This window comes from Macrosteles quadrilineatus, unplaced genomic scaffold (assembly GCF_028750875.1).
Source record: "Macrosteles quadrilineatus isolate MER2022 unplaced genomic scaffold, UCM_ALF_1.0 Scaffold_6__1_contigs__length_79288215, whole genome shotgun sequence".
In the NCBI taxonomy this organism is placed as follows: Eukaryota; Metazoa; Arthropoda; class Insecta; order Hemiptera; family Cicadellidae; genus Macrosteles; species Macrosteles quadrilineatus.
Window position 1 is genome coordinate 48805857 of NW_026542599.1, and position 20256 is coordinate 48826112.

General features: G+C 35.5%; 1 protein-coding gene across 1 annotated transcript; it reads right to left on the reverse strand.

Annotated features, from left to right (window-relative positions):
• Positions 1-8260: 8260 nt before the first annotated feature.
• Positions 8261-19875, reverse strand: LOC128997513 (A-kinase anchor protein 13-like). The gene is made up of 11 exons (XM_054423152.1): positions 19842-19875; positions 18232-18298; positions 17881-17995; positions 15717-15891; positions 15300-15415; positions 14474-14605; positions 13735-13874; positions 13181-13394; positions 12524-12820; positions 11857-12108; positions 8261-8438 (listed from the first exon to the last, which is right to left on the reverse strand). Exons 1-11 carry the CDS (start codon positions 19873-19875, stop codon positions 8304-8306), a joined length of 1677 nt encoding a protein of 558 aa, XP_054279127.1. The 3' UTR covers positions 8261-8303.
• Positions 19876-20256: the final 381 nt, after the last annotated feature.

The window sequence follows — 20256 nt, forward strand, 5'->3', positions numbered from 1 at the left end:
ATGAGAGTGGTAAGGGTTAATTGACTTAAGATAGGTAGTCAATACGAATTTAGGCTTAAAAACTAAATCCAACATTGCCCTCACTGCCACCAACTCAAGCAGCTGCGTGGACATAACTCGGTTAGAGTGAAAAAAATTAGTATGTGATGCTAGAGTCTAAATAAGTAAGAAAGTAAGCTATAGTACCAAACGCACATTCCTTTATTTATTAACTTGTTAAATCTACACACAATGTAAATGCTTAGCAACAGTATATGCCTATATACGAGGCATGTTTTTTAAGTAAGTACCGTTTTTAAATTTCTCCGCTGCAGCGCTGCGATTGGCATTTTGGACACTTTCGCTGTATATGTGCATCTATTGACAAAGCCCTAGCCGGAAATTCGACTACAATCGGCTGTGTTTACATCCGGTATCGAGCATTCAAAATGGTGCCGCCAATTGAGGCTGCCGCCGACTGTGAAGTGCGCGCTGTAATTAGATTTTTAAGTGCTAAAGGTTTGAAAGCCATTGAAATTTATCGACAGATTAGTGAGGTGTATGGCGAGAACATTTATGAGTGACGGAATGGTACGCAGGTGGGTAAGGGCATCTAAAGACGGCCCCACCAACGTCCATCATGAGCAACGCACTGGGCAGCGTCACTGTCCCCAGTACTCAGTGCGTTGCTCATCATGAACGTTGGTGGGGCCGTCTTTAGATGCCCTTACCCACTTGTGTACCATTCCGTCACTCATAAATGTTCTCGCGCCATTCACTTCACTAATCTGTTGACAAATTTCAATGGCTTTCACACCTTTAGAACATAAAAATCTAATTACAGCGCGCACTTCACAGTCGGCGGCAGTCTCAATTGGCGGCACCATTTTGAAATGCTCGATACCGGATGTAAACACAGCCAATTGTTGTCGAATTTCCGGCTAGGGATTGCCAATAGATGCACAGTATACAGCGCAAATGTCCAAAATGCCAATCGCAGCGCTGGAACGGAGACGTTTAAAAAACGGTACTTACTTAAAAAACATGCCTCGTAGCATTTTATTATTTACGTAGCCTATATCTTAATATCACGTCATCAGGTGCATACGTATATTACTAGGTACGTTTTTAAAGTAAGGGCCGTTTTTAAATTTCTTCGTTCCAGCACTGCGATTGGCATTTCGACATTTGCGCTGTGTATGTGCATCTATTGGTAAGACATAGCCGGAAATTCGAGAAAAATCGGCCGTGTTTACATCCGGTTCGAGCATTCAAAATGGTGCCGCCAATTGAGACTGCCGCCGACTGTGAAGTGAGCGCTGTAATTAGATTTTTAAGAGCTAAAGGTGTGCTGAAAGCTATCTGAATATCATCGACAGATTAGTGAAGTGTATGGCGAGAACATTATGAGTGACGGAATGGTACGCAAGTAGGTAAGGGCATTTTAAGACGGCCCCATACCAACGTTCATGATGAGCAACGCACTGGTTGTCATCATGGGTACGGGGACAGTAATGACGCCGTCCCAGTGCGTTACTCATCATGAACGTTCGTGGTACCGTATTTCAATTCCCTCCCATATCCACGTGCATACAATTATGACACTCATAATGTTCTCGCCATACACTTCACTAATCTGTCGATGATTTTTAATGGCTTCTTCACACCTTAAGCTCTTAAAAATCTAATTACAGCGCGCACTTAACAGTCGGCCGGCAGTCTCAATTGGCGCAGGCACCCATTTTGAATGCTTGAAACCAGATGTAAACACGGCCGATTTTTCTCGAATTTCCGGCTATGTCTTACAATAGATGCACATACACAGCGCAAATGTCGAAAATGCCAATCGCAGTGCGGAACGAAGAAATTTAAAAACGGCCCTTACTTAAAAAACGTACCTAGTACATGATTGATTGCTGTTATTTAAATTTTGATATAACTTATTATTATGTGTAGAACATTTTTTTACTTTTAACCTTTTTTAAAACATCTTTATTATTACGCTTTCTTGTCCGGTACAAATTTTGCAATCAATTTTATACCAACTTCCCGATGAGCTAGAGACTTGAAACTTGAAACATAGCTCACAAATGGAAGACAGTGCAATATTATATAATTTAATCACAGTCGTGATCTTAATTTGCATATTTCCCTTGGGCTAAGCCCCATGGGCTTCCAAATTTTCCATGTTTACATTTTGAAAGAATGTCATCAATTAATTTAAGTCAGCTGTAAATACTTAATTTGACAGTTCGAAGAACATAGGTTAAGAGGTACAGGTTATGCACCCAAGTGATTCTTTAAACGAACAAAGATTCCAAATTAAGATAAACGATCTGATTGCAGATATAAAAGTGTTTGTTAATAAATGTCAATTTTTATTTATTTAGTATTCTATGAAATACGGGTAAACAATAAATTAAATGGGATTGATATAATTTATATAGGCCATACATTCAATCTAATACATTACTATATGAAAAGAAACTCAAATAAACCTTAGATTTCCCACATGCCTCTGCCTTAATCCTTAATGCTTGAAATAGATTTAAACATCCACACACATTAAAAACTAAAATGTAGAAAATAATTTATAAATAAAAAGTTTTTGTAAAACAAAACATTTTCAAATGAACTAAAATTAGAAAATAATTTATAAATATGTGGAGTATAAATACTTTTAAGATTTAAAACGAAAAGCGTGGGGTGGATGCAATTGATAATTATACATTAGTTCAATAGGTGAAGGTAATTGTAAATTATCTATTGCATGCACCCCACGTTTTTTGTTTTAAATCTTAAAAGTATTTATACTCTCCACATATTTATAAATATTTTCTAATTTTTAGTGCGTTTAAAAACGTTTTGTTAAAAAAGTTTTTTATTTATAAATTATTTATTTTCCAGATGAGCAAGCTAGAACGCTCACAAATGATGCAATCGAAACGTTTGCCAGAACCTCCCTCATTACAACCCTCTGAGCGACGATAATTTAATCCCCAGCAGTTTGTGTAACCTTTCTGTACACTAAATAAAAAATCAACGATTCATTAACACAAAATTGAGCAATTTTAACACTTTGGATTTATATAAGACCTTTGCCTGGGCATATACAATGAATATACGTCATTGACAGAATAATTTGAGAAGTTTAAAAAACTAACCCAAAATGTTCCAATTTTCAAATAGCTCTGGAGCCTTAACGGTTCATCGGAGATTACCACATTAGGGGTACATTTTGTAGCAAATTTTGTGTACGGTTAATTGTTATAATATAGATTTACGAAAAGTTGATAATTTCTGAGTTATAAACCAAATATTACAAAAAATATAATTTTTTCCATATTTTTCTCAATTTTAATCAATGTTGCGTCAAGGTTGGCAAACCTCAATTTCAGATTCTAAGCCACCCCTAAATACATAAGAAATGAAAAAAATTAAAACTACCCCAAAACTTCCTAGTAAAAATACTAATTAACTGAATTACTAATGTGCTTAACACAATTATCTACATCAACTCTGCACATCACCATCTTCTTACATACGACCAACAGTCCTCTCATCGTCCCCTACAGAAGGTGCCTTCTTCCCCAGCAGTGTAGCCCTAACTCCCCTATGCTGCCATCTCTCTCATCGACAGGATTTTCACACCTCTATGCGCTGCACTTCTTCAGCTTCAATAACGCCCATACTCAGTAAAAATTGGAAATTAGGAACTCTCAGAGTTTCATTTTGCTATATTTTATTCATGTCACAAGTTTGCTTTAAATGTTTGTTTCCTTTACACGATTTTCAGCTTTTAATATCTTTGAAAGATCCTAATTCCGGCATGTATGCAAGCGCTGTACAGTTAACATAGCCCGCACCTTGCGTCACTATTCAAAATTTAAGATGGTGTCTGCTCTTATAACTTGGAAGTACCGTTCAACTGTCTAAAAACGCTTTTATTTCCTGTGGAAAGACTCGCTTAGTTAGGATATGAATTAGGTCATCAGTTTTACAATGAAACGCTTTCTTTAGTTTATCGCCCTGGCGCTGTTGAAGTCTCCAGTGGTCTGCCTCACCCTGTACAACACGTTTTTAATGTTAGATTAAATCCAAGCGTTGAACAAAATGAGAAACACTGCACCAGCTGATCATAGTCACAGTACGGTAACTTTAAGTGTTAACAACTTATTTTCAAGTGCACATTTACGTGCCAAAGAAAAGCACACTGTTTTATATTGTTTGATTGGAATACAAGAGTGTGGCAAAAGTAATAAATGGAGCAATTAGGTACTTTGTGTATTATCAGTACAAGAAAGCCTGCTTTGTCAGATAACTGTAGGAAAAGTGAAAGTACCAATAGGAAAACTCAGGAAAACAATACAAAAAAACACTGTAAGATTTTATTTTATTTTTAAATGGAGTAATACTCGCAGAGTAAGAGGTAAGGCAACCTTACGGATGTACAAGGAAAATGGAAGCAATTAAACTTAGCTTGTCACATAAAAACCTTTACACCCAAAGAACATCTTGAAAAAATTCTCTTTTGGTCAACAATAATATAAAAAAAGATTACATAACTATGAAGGCGAATTATAATTTTAAAAAAAATGTACAATAACAAGACGGAACAAAGAAGGTCTCGTTTTTCAATATTATTATTCGAACATAGGTTTGTGTTGGTGCCAATTTCTACAAGACCAGTAAATTGATAAACTAAGGATACAGAGATTTTTTTTTTATTTCCTAGATTAGCTTATCTATAAAGTCTATGTACAATAGTTATAAATGTATAACAGTATAAAATATAAACCATATACAATTTTTCAATAACTATAAAGTAATCGATGATACTGAAATAAAAATAAAAAAAACAAATTGTTGACTTGGGGTGGAAGAAAAATATTTCCAGAAGTCATCGTTTAGAATCTTACAAAAAATATCCTCAATTCTTCTGCTACACTTAAAAAATGGAGAAGACATGCATGGTAGAGCCAAGAGTTTTGTAGGGTGAGGCCCACTCAGCGATCTGTCTCCATGCACTTTCACCTTAAAGGCAATATTAAAGCTGAAACACACCATTAGGTGATATAAACAAAATATGAACAAAACTGTAACCCTGTTACCCGTTTTGGAATGTGAAACAGTGAAATGTTTAGTTACATTACAACATTATAGTCTCACACTTGGGACTTTTTATAATCAGTGGAGAAGAAAGAATGAAAGTAATATTGTTGAAAGTTATTCAAACTGAAAAGTATTTTATACAAAACAAATGACAAATTTCCTGACAAGAGAGAATAACACAAGCTTTGTAATACCAAGAAATTGAAAATAGGAAGGAAATTGTTCTTTTGGGAGATCGCTGGTGAAACCTGCCGCATACACCAATATGAGGAAAAACACTTTCACAGATCACATGGCAGTATTTTGGGCAAAAAAAAAAAATTATAAAAATAAAATGTTTAGAGCAAAATATTATTTTATCACAGTAAAATAATTTGTATAGTAAGAACATTGAGTAATTCATGCATTAAATTATATTACTTTGACTATAAAAATTGAATAAATTATACTATCAGAAGAATATCACTAAAGACCAAGATAAGTCTTTGCCTCCATTGCAGACAAGTTACAGACTATTGTCATAACACAATAATACTGACTGTTATACATGACTTGTGTTTCTCTGCCAAATTTTCATGCATCTTACAACATTTCAGCAATGTGAAGGTTCCACACTGTAATGTAAAGGTTAGTTATCTAGAAATTAGATAAAACAGCCAAATCTTTAGGTGGGTCATTTTTAGTTTGAATACTTTCTTCTTTGTTCAATTTTACCGCTGCATCTTTTCATTTTTTATATCACAAACTTCAATAGACACGATGAATACTGGACAGAGATCACAGACATTTTAAGCAACAAATTAAGGTTAACATAAAAAATACTAAATAAATATCCAGAATACATACTTCATATACAAATACAGACTTCACACTTTTAAACTATTATATAAATACTCAAGAACGAATGATAAAATTTAAATACCATAAAAATAGTAACATGGAATGAGATAAAATAGTTATGTACAAGTTTAACTTCTAGAGGTTAAAGATAGAAACTACTTACAAGAGAGGATCCAACCGGTTCAAACTAGACTCTGTTATTGTCGTAATATTACATAGGACTTGGCTTTATTCGAGTTACCTACTGAGACACTACCCTCTACTGATTGCTATCGGAATACGTTATAAAACTAGTATTGCCTACGACTACCGAATTCAACACATTACTCTATAAAAACAAATGCGGAACATTACTCGTGGTTACAACTTCGCAATAAAGCCAAAAGATCAAAACATCCGTGACAAGGAGCGGGATGAGCGAACAGCTTAACAAGATGAGTGAGCAGAGTAACAACGATGAAGTGTAAGAGTAACATTTGTAACAATTAGTAACAGCCAACACTAACAACATCGTAACACTGCCCCGCAACAAACAACGGCACAAGGCTAAGTAGATAACAAACACACGTTCTACAACAATGGGGGGAAATCAGTCGTCAAAGATGATTGTCCAAAGATACAACTCAATTTCAAAACCTCAGCAGAATTGAAAGATAACTAAAAGATAAGGTTTTTATTTTGGAGGTGTTTGGATTTCAAAACTGTGTTCATTTAGAGAATACTAAGTATAAAGATCAATTTTAATCCTCACATACAACCCATCTTTACTCAATCATGACACAGTTGGGCTGACGAGTACAAAATTTAAAAAATATCCAAACAAAATATAGACTTAATTTTTGTTAAAAATGTATGTGAGATGATGGCACTAGTTCATTGTAGCCAAATGGTGACCGTTTATGCTGTTATATAATTAATTTTTCCAGGAGTAATATTTTCTAACTTCTCTGAAGTTCTCAAGTGTTTTGATACACCTCAATCCGTTAAATAAGTAAAATGTCTCATACATTTAAGTTTAGTTTTACATTTTCATAAAAATCACAATTTACATTCACAACATCCATCTTGAGATGGATGACAACAGCAGCACATTGCTGAATATTCGTCTGTATGTTAGAACCAATGCTAAAGCATCAGGGTATGGTTTTGGGATAAAAGTACAAAAACATAAAACATTTTGTAAAGGACCACAATGTAAGAAATTCCTATGTACAACTCTTTTTGTACTAACTACTAGTAGAATATTTTAATGCTACCAGATTTTACAAAGTTATTTTCTTACAGTACACTTATACTGTAATGAAACAAGCTTTACAAACAAGCTCAAAACATGTTTGTGTGTAAAGAATTTAATATTTGCTGCCTAGTTTTAAGTAACGCAGTTTACTCTACTAAACTAATATTTGGTAACAATTGTTTGCTATTCAAAAGGATTAAACGTTTTTAAACAAACAAATTTGTATAAAAAATTAAATACATCTTCATTTACAGTTTCACAAATTTAATGGGGAAAATTACTTTTCACAAGCTCAACAGAATCTAAATATGTATTGGGATAGGTTTTTGAAACCTAACAAGAGTTTTACATAACTTCAAAAGTTTTCATTAAATTTGACATTTAAAACAATCAAATTTACCTACGTTACAGCTCTAAGTCTTGTTACTAAAAAGCAAATACTATTTAGGTAATACTATCCATGGACAGAAGTAATGTAACAATCTGCTTCCCAGTACATTTATAAATTTAAGAACAGCTAGAAGGAAACTATGAAGACAACCTACAATACTTTACATATTGTTTACATCTTCAAAACTATACTTTTTACTTTAGATTTAATACCGAAATTGGTTATTCCCACACTCAACTGAACATTTACTATTCTAACGTATTTTGACACAATATTCTGTAGATAGGAAGTAATATTCTGCAACCTTAATGTCAAGATTATTAAATCTACTTAAGCATTTTATTCTAAATGCTACCATAAACTATTTAAAATATTTGCCAATTTACTTGGATTTAAGATAATATACTGAGTTTAAATTATCTTATTTTGCAACAATTTCCATTCTTTCAATATTTTAAGCACTTGACTTTGTGAATACAAGACTTATTGAGCACAGGAACTTTTAGACAGCAAAGTCACAATTTATGCTTGTACTCCCATGCACTGTCGTTATCCCAATTTGTGTCAACGACATTTTTTTATGTTTGGAATTTTTATGGAAGAACTAAAGAATAACACTTCAAGCGGTCGAAACCCACAAAGTTTTTGTGGATAATGCCGGAGATGGAACCAGTCCCTCTCGCACTCATCGGCAGAGAGTGAGTGTCAGAGTAGGTTGCAGGCTGCACAGGGAGAGGGGAGGGTTCAGAAGAAGATAACCTCTTCCTCGGAGGGTGGTGGCTGAGGCTGAGTCTCAGGACTCCTTACTCTAAACCTCTCCGGCAGCTTGGGGTAGGTGTTGGTGCGACCTGCTTTGTTGCCCGTCCTGCCCTCACCACTCTGTAACACCATCAGACAAACTTCACTCATCTTAAAGTATTTCATTACAACAGACCCTGCTGAATCCGAACAGTAATTAAACATGTTAGGGTAGGATGGGTCACAAATTAAAGGAAATTTTCATTAATACAATTGATTTTGTATGTCCAAATAAACTTAATGGTTATGTGTACAACAGTAAAGCACAGAATTACAAAAAGGCATAACAATTCCTAAGACTGCATCTAAGCCAATAAATCAAAATATCTTAGAAAAATAACATCAACTACTCTGTTAAACTTTCTATTGTTGGTTGATGTATCTTTTATAATATCAAAGGATATATTTTAAAACTATAAACTACAAAGCAATCAGTAATTGACTCAAGACCAATAAGCTGCATGCATTGGCTTTTCACGTAACGATGCTCATCAAATAGCAGTACATTTTTACATACAATATCTCAGACATATTTACTAAGTGCCGTATTTAAAAACTATCATGGACGTTATTAAAGTTTTTAAGTTATTTTATAAAACATGTTGTTATTTAAAAATATAACTAATGAGATTAAATAATGAGTTGCAATAAAATACCCTAAATGAGTCTCTATCAACAAGATATTTTCAAGCCAATAAAAGTCAATGGAACAACTTTCAAACATAATATTTTTAACCGACAGATCATTCAACACTAAGCATTTTTTATATTGATACTGTCAAGTGAAACCCCTATTTCTTGAAGTAAACATGCAATGCAAGTGTGTAAAGCAGCTCGTGAAAAATATAACTTTTACAACATTTTTCAATACCCGCACTTCGGGCTTTGACGAATGTAAACAATTTTTTTGTAATTTTTTAATCCACACAAACATATTTTTCCGTACTACACATTTGTAGCACGGAAAAATATGTCCGGCATTCCAGCTAGTTGCCAAACAAAAGCACGTTCTGTACAATCAAGATGCTTGGAGTCGGCCAACTCTGCTTACCATTTTTGTCTACTGACTCTACGAAACTGACCCGTTGCCTGATAGATGCTTAAAAAAGAAAACACTTTGTCACAAACGGATTATGAGACAAAAATACACTGTTAGACTTTTCATGCAGAACGTCAACACTTGGATTGTAATTTTCCTGAATATTTATCAGCATTATGATAGAATAAAAACAATTATCACATGTTAGGAAATTGTAACTAATTTATATCAATATGCTATAAAAAAGGGAATATGGTAAACACCATATGAGAACGTGATCCTTTTATTTTTCTTATTTTTTTTATTGAAGCCATTCAACAAAATTATTACTGTCATAGCTTTATTTTGGTTAATTTTAATCCTCCAAATCACTTATTAAATGTTAAGTTTTGTTTTAGAGGAAGGCTCTAGGTCAGGATTTTTAAATTGTAGAAAAAGGAGGATAGCAGCTAGCTTACCTTGAAAGCTATCAGCATTATGATAACTGTTTATTAAATGTTAAGCTGGATGACACTACCTTAACTGCCAACTGATCTAGAATTCTTGAATAGGCTACTGATTTTATTAACAAGAAATCTTTTTCTGTGAAATGACAGCTGCAGTGGTGTGGCCGGGATTGTTCCAGGGCAGGGCCGATTAAATGAATGCCCCCCCCCCCCCCAAGAAGTTTTAGGTTTGTTAGCAAACACAAGCAAGAGTTATAGTTACACTCTGTACCAAGGAATCCTTACTACTCTTGGTATCTCACTCATCACTGACACTACCTGATTTTTGCTACTTGTTCTTAATTTTACTTTCTCTGTTATTAATTCGCTTTTTTCAATTGCATGTGATACAAAAAATGTTCGTTTATTTTGAATAAGTTATTGGTTATTGCTAACTATTTTTTTGTCATTGTGTATCAAGGATGGTCCCTAAATTTTGGAAAATGTTAGGGAAAACCTACTCCCGATCCTCGGGCAAGACATTCAAATTGGGATTTTCTCAGGACAGGATTTGTTTTTATCTGTTGGCGATTTCAGTGCAAATGTGGAGTAACGATGGTGTTGTTTTCAAGGTCAGGGCGAGTTTTTCACGAATTTGCTGGATTTGTGCGGAAGTACTTTGTTGAACCTCTGTTTTGCTGGTAAGTGATGATGTACCTGCGATCGTGATTGACAGTAAAAATATTGCCTGCAACCACGGATTACAGTCAGCATGATTACATAGAACAGTGCCATAAAGACTGAAATTTGATTTTGTCATTATTGCCTTTTGGCAAGAATTTTATTTAAGACTTTTTAAACCAAACTAAAGTCCTTGTTGATTAGGAAGAAAACTCCTGAACGAGTTATTGACATTAGGGTATTTTTTTTATGATTCATGCTAAAGAGGTGCAAATATTTCTTGGGCCCACAGCATGTCACATGATAACCGTGTGCCTGTCCAGGGGTCAGCACCTTGATTAGGAAATGTCGTAGATGGTTTATCGTTGATCGTTATGTCTGTCTCAAAGGGACCACACGGTTCACACAAAAAACGCAATGTAAGACTAAACAATCCCGTCACAGCCCAAACAAAATGTGTGGGCAAAAAAGTACAAAAAATCAATTGTAGCAAGCAATAAAAAATGCTTACTTACGCAACAAAAAATTAAATTGTTTGGATCACTCTTGCAAAGGAGCAGACTGCTTGGATTTCTCTAGGAATATTAGTTTGTTGTAGTGACCAGAACGATGGTAAGAGACTGACTTGTTACGGTGACCTACTGCAGGCTCCAAGATGGAGCGATGACTGACTTTGGGCAATGAATACAAAACCTACAAGAAGCGCAATGCAATATGCTAAAAATTCAGTCTGGGAATACTATATTTGAATTTCAGATAGTTCCCGTGGCGGCCACTAGGTAGACTATAGCAAGCGTGCAGCCAAGTCTGCTGACTAAGTGAGAGAGAGTGAGACAAAGAATCGGCTTAGAGAGAGAGAGAGTAGCGTGGCAGCCACGCGAGCGATCCTAGTGGCAACCGGGTGAAGCTCATTATGGTGGCAAAATTCCAGTCTGACTATTCTCCATAAGCATTTAGCTTTTTAAAGGGTTTGTATTCATTGCTTTGGGTCTCTTTTACACCCCATCATAAAGGATCTGCTGGGGAACTGCCCTGTCTGTTCCTGTTTCTGCAGCACTCCTCTCTGCCAGCTGGACTCATTTTCATTTGAAATGTTCGTTAGTTTTCACTGAACTGGTGACAGATCTTGAGAGATTTAACACTTCATACAAAATGTCATTTTATCTTCTTTATTCAAAACTGGATTTTAATTTGAGAGTTAAATTTCAAGTATTAATCCTATACAAGGTTTTGGGATCACTTGGCAGATAAGGCAATTTAAATCAGTTAATAACTATCATAAACTCAACATTAAGGGCAGAGCCTCAAGATTCTTACACAATAAACCAAGGTATATTGAGAACAACCCTTGTACCTGGACATTCTGCATCATAGCAGGACTAGAGCCATGTCTGGTGTGAGAGTGTTGTGGAGGCTGGTCAGGAGGACTGTTGAGTCTCTGGTAGCCACCCCCACTCCGCCTCTCCCCCACACCTGAGCTCAGCTTGAGAGGCAACATCTGCTGAGGTCCCCCCACACCAGGAGGTAGTGTATTGCTGCTGCCACTGCCCAGCTTGGTAGCCAACTTGAGCGGCAACTGCTGCTTTATTTGTACATTGGTAGCGACCTGGAAGTGAAAATGGCCAACAGTAAATATCACATAATCACAATACTCTTTTTGAACTGTCAAATTCTGAGACAAATCCAAATCATCTAAATGTGGTCGGAAAGATAACGCATTTGGCCACTCACCACTGATCAGACTAACATCTTAGTTCTAATCACAGGTTTCAGCACCTGTCAAGTGTTGCTTTAAACAGTTTTTGGTTTATTTTTATGCTGGTCTAGATGTAACTGGATATAGAAGGAGCTGAATTATAATTGTTAGGTTTTGAGATACTCTTGAGTCCTAAATATAATTTTCAATCGGTTAATACTATTAGGAGTCTACATTTTCACAAAAATAGTCTACACACCAGTAATAGTTAACATTGGGATACTTTTACTAAACCATAATGTAAACACATGCGGTGGTTACATACCTTCTGTTGGTTGGTAGCACTGATAAGGTTGAGTGGCAGCGTGCTGGCCTTGTCCTTGTGTTGCTGTTTCCACTTAGCAGTGTCCGCCTTGCGGCGGGGCGGGTCAGAGGCCAGTGTGGGTGTCAGGTCACCCCCGTCAGGTGTCATGGGGCTGTGGTCCTCCCCTGAAGGTGGGGGACTGGTCACCACAGACAGGTTGGGTGATATCAAGATACCCTGACTGGTCAACATCTCTAATCTGCGGTAGAGCTGTTCTCGCTGTTGTGTCACGTCAGCCTGCTCTGATCTCACTTGCTCCTGTGGATACACGAGGTTGAATTTACAAGTTGAACATTTATTTATTTACACTATGTTGTCCTTTGGTGGGTTGGTTGAAAGGTCAGTGTACAAACCAGAAATCACTCATTACACACTTTTTGCTGGCTCAATTCAACTATGTCACCTTTTTATTCGAAAACTGGTAACAACTTTTAAACATAGAACTGGATTGTCTACTTCTGGCAGTAGTAAAATCTTCTCTAACATTTGAATAGGATGTCCACTTCTCCCTATATCCAAAGGCAGCAACAACTTTTAATTTAACTTCTAATTCATCCCTGCATCAAAAACAAGAAGACTTTGTAAGTATGTTTTGGTGATTTTCAATTTCAACTGCACCTGTAGCCTCAACAGCTGTTCTCTCCTGTCCTCCAAGTCCCTCTCCTCAGTCTCTCGGTCTCTCTGCCAAGCCTCCTTCTCCTGTGTCAGCTTGTCTTGTAGGTTCCTCAACTCCTCCAGCTGCTGGTTGTGTCTGTACACAGGCCGTCTCTCTCTCTCCCTCGTCTCCTCACCAGACAACTGAGCCTTGCACGCAGCCAGCTGTGCCTGTAAACTGTCCAAACATACTCAGTAAAAATCCTACAAAATTTTTGATACAAGAAGGTTGGTTTTTTGTTTTCGTAAAAGTTCTTAGCTTATGAATAAGTCAAGGAAGAAACAACGGCTGCACAAATAATTCATGTAGAGTAGGAAGTAAATGAGGACTCAATGTCTAATTAGGATTTTTTCGCTGAAATACAAAGTTCAGCTATCTTACCAAATAATATTTACTACAGAGGCTAATAAATACACAATAAAATGTAAACAAATATAATTCAGTCATAATATAGAACTTCTTCAGAATCAATTCTATTCACTCTTCAAACTAAATAAATACAACACACAGCTTGTACCTGTCAATGGACGTCATCTGCTGAGATATGATACAGCTGAGAGTGTACACATGGTGAGACAACTGCAGGGCTACCAACTGTTGCTGATGTCCTAGACTGAGCAGGGCTGGCAAGTCACTGTTGTAGCCTAGCCAGGGCTCCTGGACACAGATTATGCATGATTGTGTATGGAAAACTAAGGGTAAAGCTATGTATACAGGAAACTCTCACTTTAAATCAATAGAAAAAACGTGTCTTGGAGCTCCTTCTACTTTTTGACAAAGTTGAAGTTGCAGAGTCTATATGATAAAATTCGACATTCAAAGGTTATGAAGCCTGGGGATAAATAAAATGGTACTACACATAATCTATTCACACTCTACTTCACTTGAATAATACACATATGAATAATATTTCACTGTCACTGATAGCATTATCAACCAAGAAAGGTTTGGACAAGAAAAGAGTTGGCAATGAAATTTAAGACATCTCTCTTCCCAAAAACACCTAGGGAGTGAAATATTTTCACTTTTGTGTACAGTCATTGTGTGTCTTTCGCTAGAGTGACCTCTTGCCAAGCCTATTTTCCAAAACAAAACTCTTTAAAACCTATTTGTTCATTCGCTTATGCTATTGATTTGACTTACTTGACTTGACTTGATTTGATGAATGTAAAATTCACTAATTCTAAATTTGAAATTCATGCTAGCTGTTCATGCAGCAGATTAGTTTTAGGCTCATTTAGTAACTCTTGGCTCACCTGTAGCACCAAAGACAGTTTAGGAGAGCTTTTACCAGTGTCTGGTGTCAGTACTGGACTGGAACTGACTGAAGGTTCTCTGCTGCCCGACTGTGAGTGACATTGCTGTTGTACCACTTGCTGATGTATCGCCTGCACATATAGACAAATTACACTCAAGTTGCATCGGATGTTTGAGCCGTAATCGGTAATGGAATGTGATTTGAGATGCAACAGTATTCTTGTGTCTTTCCGAAAAAAAAACCGTGTATCTTGATTTTCAGAAAAAAATTAAATGAAAGATTACTTTATTATCACAAAAACATAAAATAAATAAAAATAAATTGCCAGCTAGTTCAGCTGATGATCTATTAATAAAACGGCATCACAGAAAATGGAAAGTGGTACCAGACTGTGTGAGCTTTGAATTTGTAACAAGCTTTTAAGTTTAAGTTGGCAAGCAGTTATCATGCCCTGATTTCCAAACAATAAAGTGATTAATAGATTGAGCTATTAAGTATGCAAACTGGAAGACATTTTATTTTTGTCTTTTTTACTTACCTAAAGCACAAAATACATGGTGACATCATCGTCTCTCATTTGTCAATTCTCGATCGCTTATCTTTGCAGACTCTTTCTGCAATTGTGCAAATAAATGCTCGGGTCAGCTCAACCCGACCTATAAATTATTTCCGTCCCTAAAATATAGGGGATCTGAAGACCCATACGTTTTAAAATCAGATTGACTTGAACTCCCTACAGTCAAAGAGATTTAGTAAGAAGTCAACTTTTCTAATGCTAATATTTTAAATATTTTTGGTAATCCCACCCACATAACCCAACTAACCTGCTGTTGGAGCTGTTGGGCCTGGAGTTGTAACTGGTTCTGCAACTGTTGCGTCTGCTGTTGCTGTATTTGTTGCAACTGTTGCATCTGTTGCTGGTGCTGTTTCTTAAACAATCCTGCAATTGGATAAAAACTGTTGAAATTACTCTTTCAATGATGGTTTCATAAGAAAGCCAAGATGGTTTTGTACTTCTGGATTGGAGGTGAGAGTTGGTGTATAGATATAAACTTTTAAGAAGTTCCTGTAACAAAAATTAGTTGAATTAAACTAGTGAAAATGAATCTAGCAAAAATAACTTGGCTCATTTTACCAACACTGATGGTGGTTTAATTTTTTGCATGTAAAATAAAACAAAAAGTACACAAGAACCAATTTAGTGAGAGAAAAAACAACTAATCAACACTTGACTTAGGTACCTTTATTGAGTGCGCCAGGGTCTTTATTGGCGTTGTCAAAGCCACCGAAGGTCTCCGCTCGCTTGGGCAGTGTAGGAGACACATATGTCTCACTCTGGTGTTCCCCAACAGAACTAACACTCCTGGACAGGTTAGTGCCCGATGCGTACAGAGAGCTGGCCAACTGGTTTACTTTCTGTAAACAACAACAACAATAATCTTGAGACACAATTCGATAAACTCCTGGAGCATTGTTGCAAACCTTTTTCAAGGAATTACAGAATGTAATCGTAACCAATTCGTACATATTTAAATGTATATGTAGCTTTAACTTTAAAGCAAATACTTGTAATCTAAGTTCGAGAAATCAGAATACCACTAGATATAGCCTAGTTGCAATTTCGATGGTCCTAGGTGCATGTTGTCCAAGTCCTTTTATAAAATTGTATCCGGGTGACGGGTTATAAAATGTTTGTTTACCAAACAGCAACCTTTAAGAACCAAAAGCTTAAGGCAGATAGACTGAGCTGAGGGGTACTACAAAATGGCCGAGTAGCAAGGAGAATATACCACATCTATAAAAATAAATGAATAAGATAATATTCCTTTAAACAGGGTGTCTACTACATTCTGGATAAAAAATTCATGGACAATTCCCGTACATTTAAGGACACTTTGCCGTAACCTTTGTCGGTGTCATTAGGCCTACCGAATAATTTTCCTGATTTGTCAAACTGTATTAATCTTGTTATTCACTGTAGTTGTACCAGAGAGAAAAGTAAATAATAATAGATAAGAGTTAAAAATTTCAAAATAGAAATTTATTGAAAGTAAACAAACATAGGCCTACCTATACTTTAGGTAAAGCTTTTATAGTGTAACAGAGAAACGCAATCATTGTCTCCTGCGATAGCAACAAATATCTCCATCGGTCACGTAAACTTCATAACATAGCTTATCCGATCCAGGCCGATTAATTTGGCATGATTCGCCCTGGCACAACGTTAGGTTCTCGACTACTTTTGAAAAAAAATCTTTAATGCATATTGTTACTCAATTCTTAGTACAAAATCAAGGTATGGTAAGCAGCTATTAAGCAATAAGCACAGAGTAAGATTATTGTATTTTCATTTGCAAAGTTAATATCGACACATAGCAATCATTAGTTGTTTATCTTAGGTTCAATTACATTTTCTTAATATATTTTACAGCTCTTTCAAGAATCAAAATACCCAGGCCTAGACCTAATTATTTAGGGGGGCCTATATAAACTGAGTAACAAACAATGAGGTTATAATAGCAGCAAAGTCACTACCATCATTCTAGTTCATAAGATTTAGATTGCTTAAAGCATACAACTCAATAAATAAATATATGGGAAACAAAAAATATTGAAACCTGAATAGCCAACAATATAAGACAAAGATACAGAAAATGCAATGACATAATTTGAAACCAAGCAGGCCTACATAGTGATAAAACATTAATGCAAACAACAATGCTTGTGGTTGTGTCAATTGAATGATAAAATGTCCATAAAAAAGGGGTTAACTTACAAAATAAGACTGTAGATTATTTACATGTTTAATATGAAACCATAAACAGTTTTATGGCACTAGGCACTGGCCGCGGCAAATTGAACCTTCAAGCTGAAAGTACAAGTAAGAAGTGAAATTTAACAGCCATTATAAATAAGCTATTATTTTCACAATAAAATAGGTTTGGGATCTAATAATAATTACCCTAGTAATAAAAAAGAAGTTGTAAAGGAATAAAAGTGATACAACTTTTATGAGCTAGCTGCTCAATAACAAGTGCTGCTTGAAAGCAAGTTTCATTTTCAAACATGCTGAGTCAACAGTTCTTGGAAGTACTTGACTTGACACTTGATTGTCGTGATAAAATATTAATGGGTTTGAGATTGTTAATGGGATTTTTACTGCATAATTACTCTAGTAATAAATTATGAAAATGTAAACAAACATCTGATAAACCTTTTATGTGCTCCTAACCAACTAGCGATCAATAAAATTATGGCCCATTAAAAATTTAAGGACATAGTCTGGCATTTAAGGACAATTCCCGTACATTTCATGGCCAGTAAAAATTTAAGTACAATTCCCGGTTTTCCCGGATTTCCCGGTTGGTAGACACCCTGTTTAAATTGTTTACTTAATGTACCTACCCTGACAGCAGACAGTACTTCTTTCCACATATGTTGTAGGTCCATGTCATCAGTAACCAGGTGACAGTACGATGGCGGCTCAGGCAAAGTAGGCATCCCAGCTGCGGCCAACAACCTGTACAACATTTACGATATACAATTGTAAACAGAACACTAATATATGTTTACTGCCTTAATATACAGACAATTGTTGCGTAGGCAAACCGTGGGCATGAGATACTACAAAATATGATATTCAATATTCTATTTTTGAATCCAGCTGAATAAAATATCGACTTAGGATTTATTCTTGAATCTCTGTGGATTCAAGATTACAGTGGTTAGCTACTAAGCAGTGACTAAGATCCTCACCTGAGTTGCAAGGCCATTTTTTCCTCCAAGATCAAAGCTTGTTCCACATCTTTCTGCCTGAGGACACCTGCAACATGAAATTAAAATATTAAGAAAAATTATTACTCTATTTCCAATAAATATATAAAACATAAAGACATAAATTTTAATCTCAATCTGGAAGTTCATTAAAGATTTTGAGATAGATGCTACCAACATGATAACGGGATAAATTTTAAGACCAATAGTAATGTAAATCGGATACAGTTTGTGATAAGCTTAACATGTCTCTGGGATTGCTATCTGGATAATTTTTTTTAGTACAGAGAACTTTAACTTTAAGTTATTTATCTTACAACCAACATGGTTAATAATGGTAAAAATAAAATGAGAATAAATTGAATCAAAATTATATTCTTAAAAACTTGAAATTTTTTTTAGATACCGGTACTATCAAATTAAGATGTGATCATACAAGTCATCCAACTCTTAAAAGTATATTTGTTGTAAGGTCTAATTTACAATCCTTGTAAAGTAAAGAATATACAACACTAACATACTCAAAATAGTAAAAAATATGGTACTTGGTATAATCCCGAGGCCACCCTTATACAGCGCGCTGCGGCGGTTATGTTAGGTTGGGTTATCATAAATATGTTAGTAGGTCTTTCCTCGTTACGTTATGAAACGAACGATACCAGATGAATCATACTTTCGCCCGCCAAATCCCCACCAAGTTCGGGAGCCGTGCATCACCTGTCACTGCCTGTATCTGCTGGGCCAGTGTCTTGAGTGATGACTCATCTGGCATCGTTCAATTCATAACGAAATGAGGAAAGTTCTACAAACATATTAATAACCCAACCTAACATAACCAATCTTCACTGACTTCACTGCCTTCTGGGAGGCAGAACTCAAAGGCCGCTAATTGTAATCATGTCAAATTCATACAGCAAGTTAATTAAAATATGTTCTTTCAATTGTGAAGTTAATTTTGGTCTGCGGTGAAAAAATCTTCTAATAAGAGGCCTCCGGATAATATCAAAGTACCAAAAATATTTTAAAAACAATTGGACTATTACCTGTAACTTCAAAAATGCATTCTCCTTAAAATTCTATACTGTTTAGGCCTACGATCCACATGCGAAAACATAGATATAACACTGATTGCAATTGGCAATTGAGTAATCTTTGTAAGTGTTGGAGTGGTGCCGTATGTGATATTGCAGCCATTAATTTAAATTAAATCCACTAGCCAAATAAATAAAAAAACACATGCTATAAGTGACCAATTGTATAGCTACCAAAAACATTTAGCAGCCTTGAGAATCATACTATCGAACACGGTTTTTACAAAACGTTAACTGGAACGATAAAACAATTTTGTTTGGCAAACATTTTTAAATAGTAAAAAGTAGACAGCCAAAAGAAATACAAAAGAGATCAAAGATCAATACATAATCTATAACAGTTAGTGAAAAAAATAGAATAAAAAGCGTATCAACAGTACAAAAATTTAAGCGTGGTAAGCAATAAAGGAAAAGCAAAACCATTTCTCATGGAACCAAAGTCAGTTGCAATATCTATTTGAAGCCAGTAACATGTATCCTGCATGCTTCTGCTGAAAATACCTTCGAATCCTAAACTGGTGTCATTAGCTTTCATGGACAAAACAATATACATAAGCATTCACAATCAGGCATGTGCCGCTTCCACACTAAAACATACAACTCTTCCAAACAGCTGACAGATGAGTAGAAGTCGGTTTTGTACCTCCATTTGTTGTTAATACGAACATTCAAGTGAAATACTTTTCACTACAGATACTGAAGTAGAGGCGTCTTTTTAAAGTGTTGAGTGGAGAATACAAATTACAGTAGAGTCCCGTTAGTCCGAAATGGTTGGACCGGGCCCATTTCGGATTACCGAATATTTCGGATTAAAAGTTTTTTTGTTTTTTTTTTTAATTTGAAAAAAAAAAAAAAATTTTTTTTATTTTTGGAATTTTTTTGTCTTAGGACGCAGGCACGAGCCCGGGATTGTTTT

Excerpts from the sequence above, each read along its gene's own strand:
- LOC128997513 (XM_054423152.1), bottom strand. The coding sequence starts at position 19,875 with ATGAAAGCTAATGACACCAGTTTAGGATTCGAAG. Across the intron at positions 18,299-19,841 it reads CACCAGTTTAGGATTCGAAG|GTGTCCTCAGGCAGAAAGAT; the intron begins GTATTTTCAGCA and ends TTCATGTTGCAG. Across the intron at positions 13,395-13,734 it reads CAGATGACGTCCATTGACAG|TTTACAGGCACAGCTGGCTG; the intron begins GTACAAGCTGTG and ends ATGTTTGGACAG.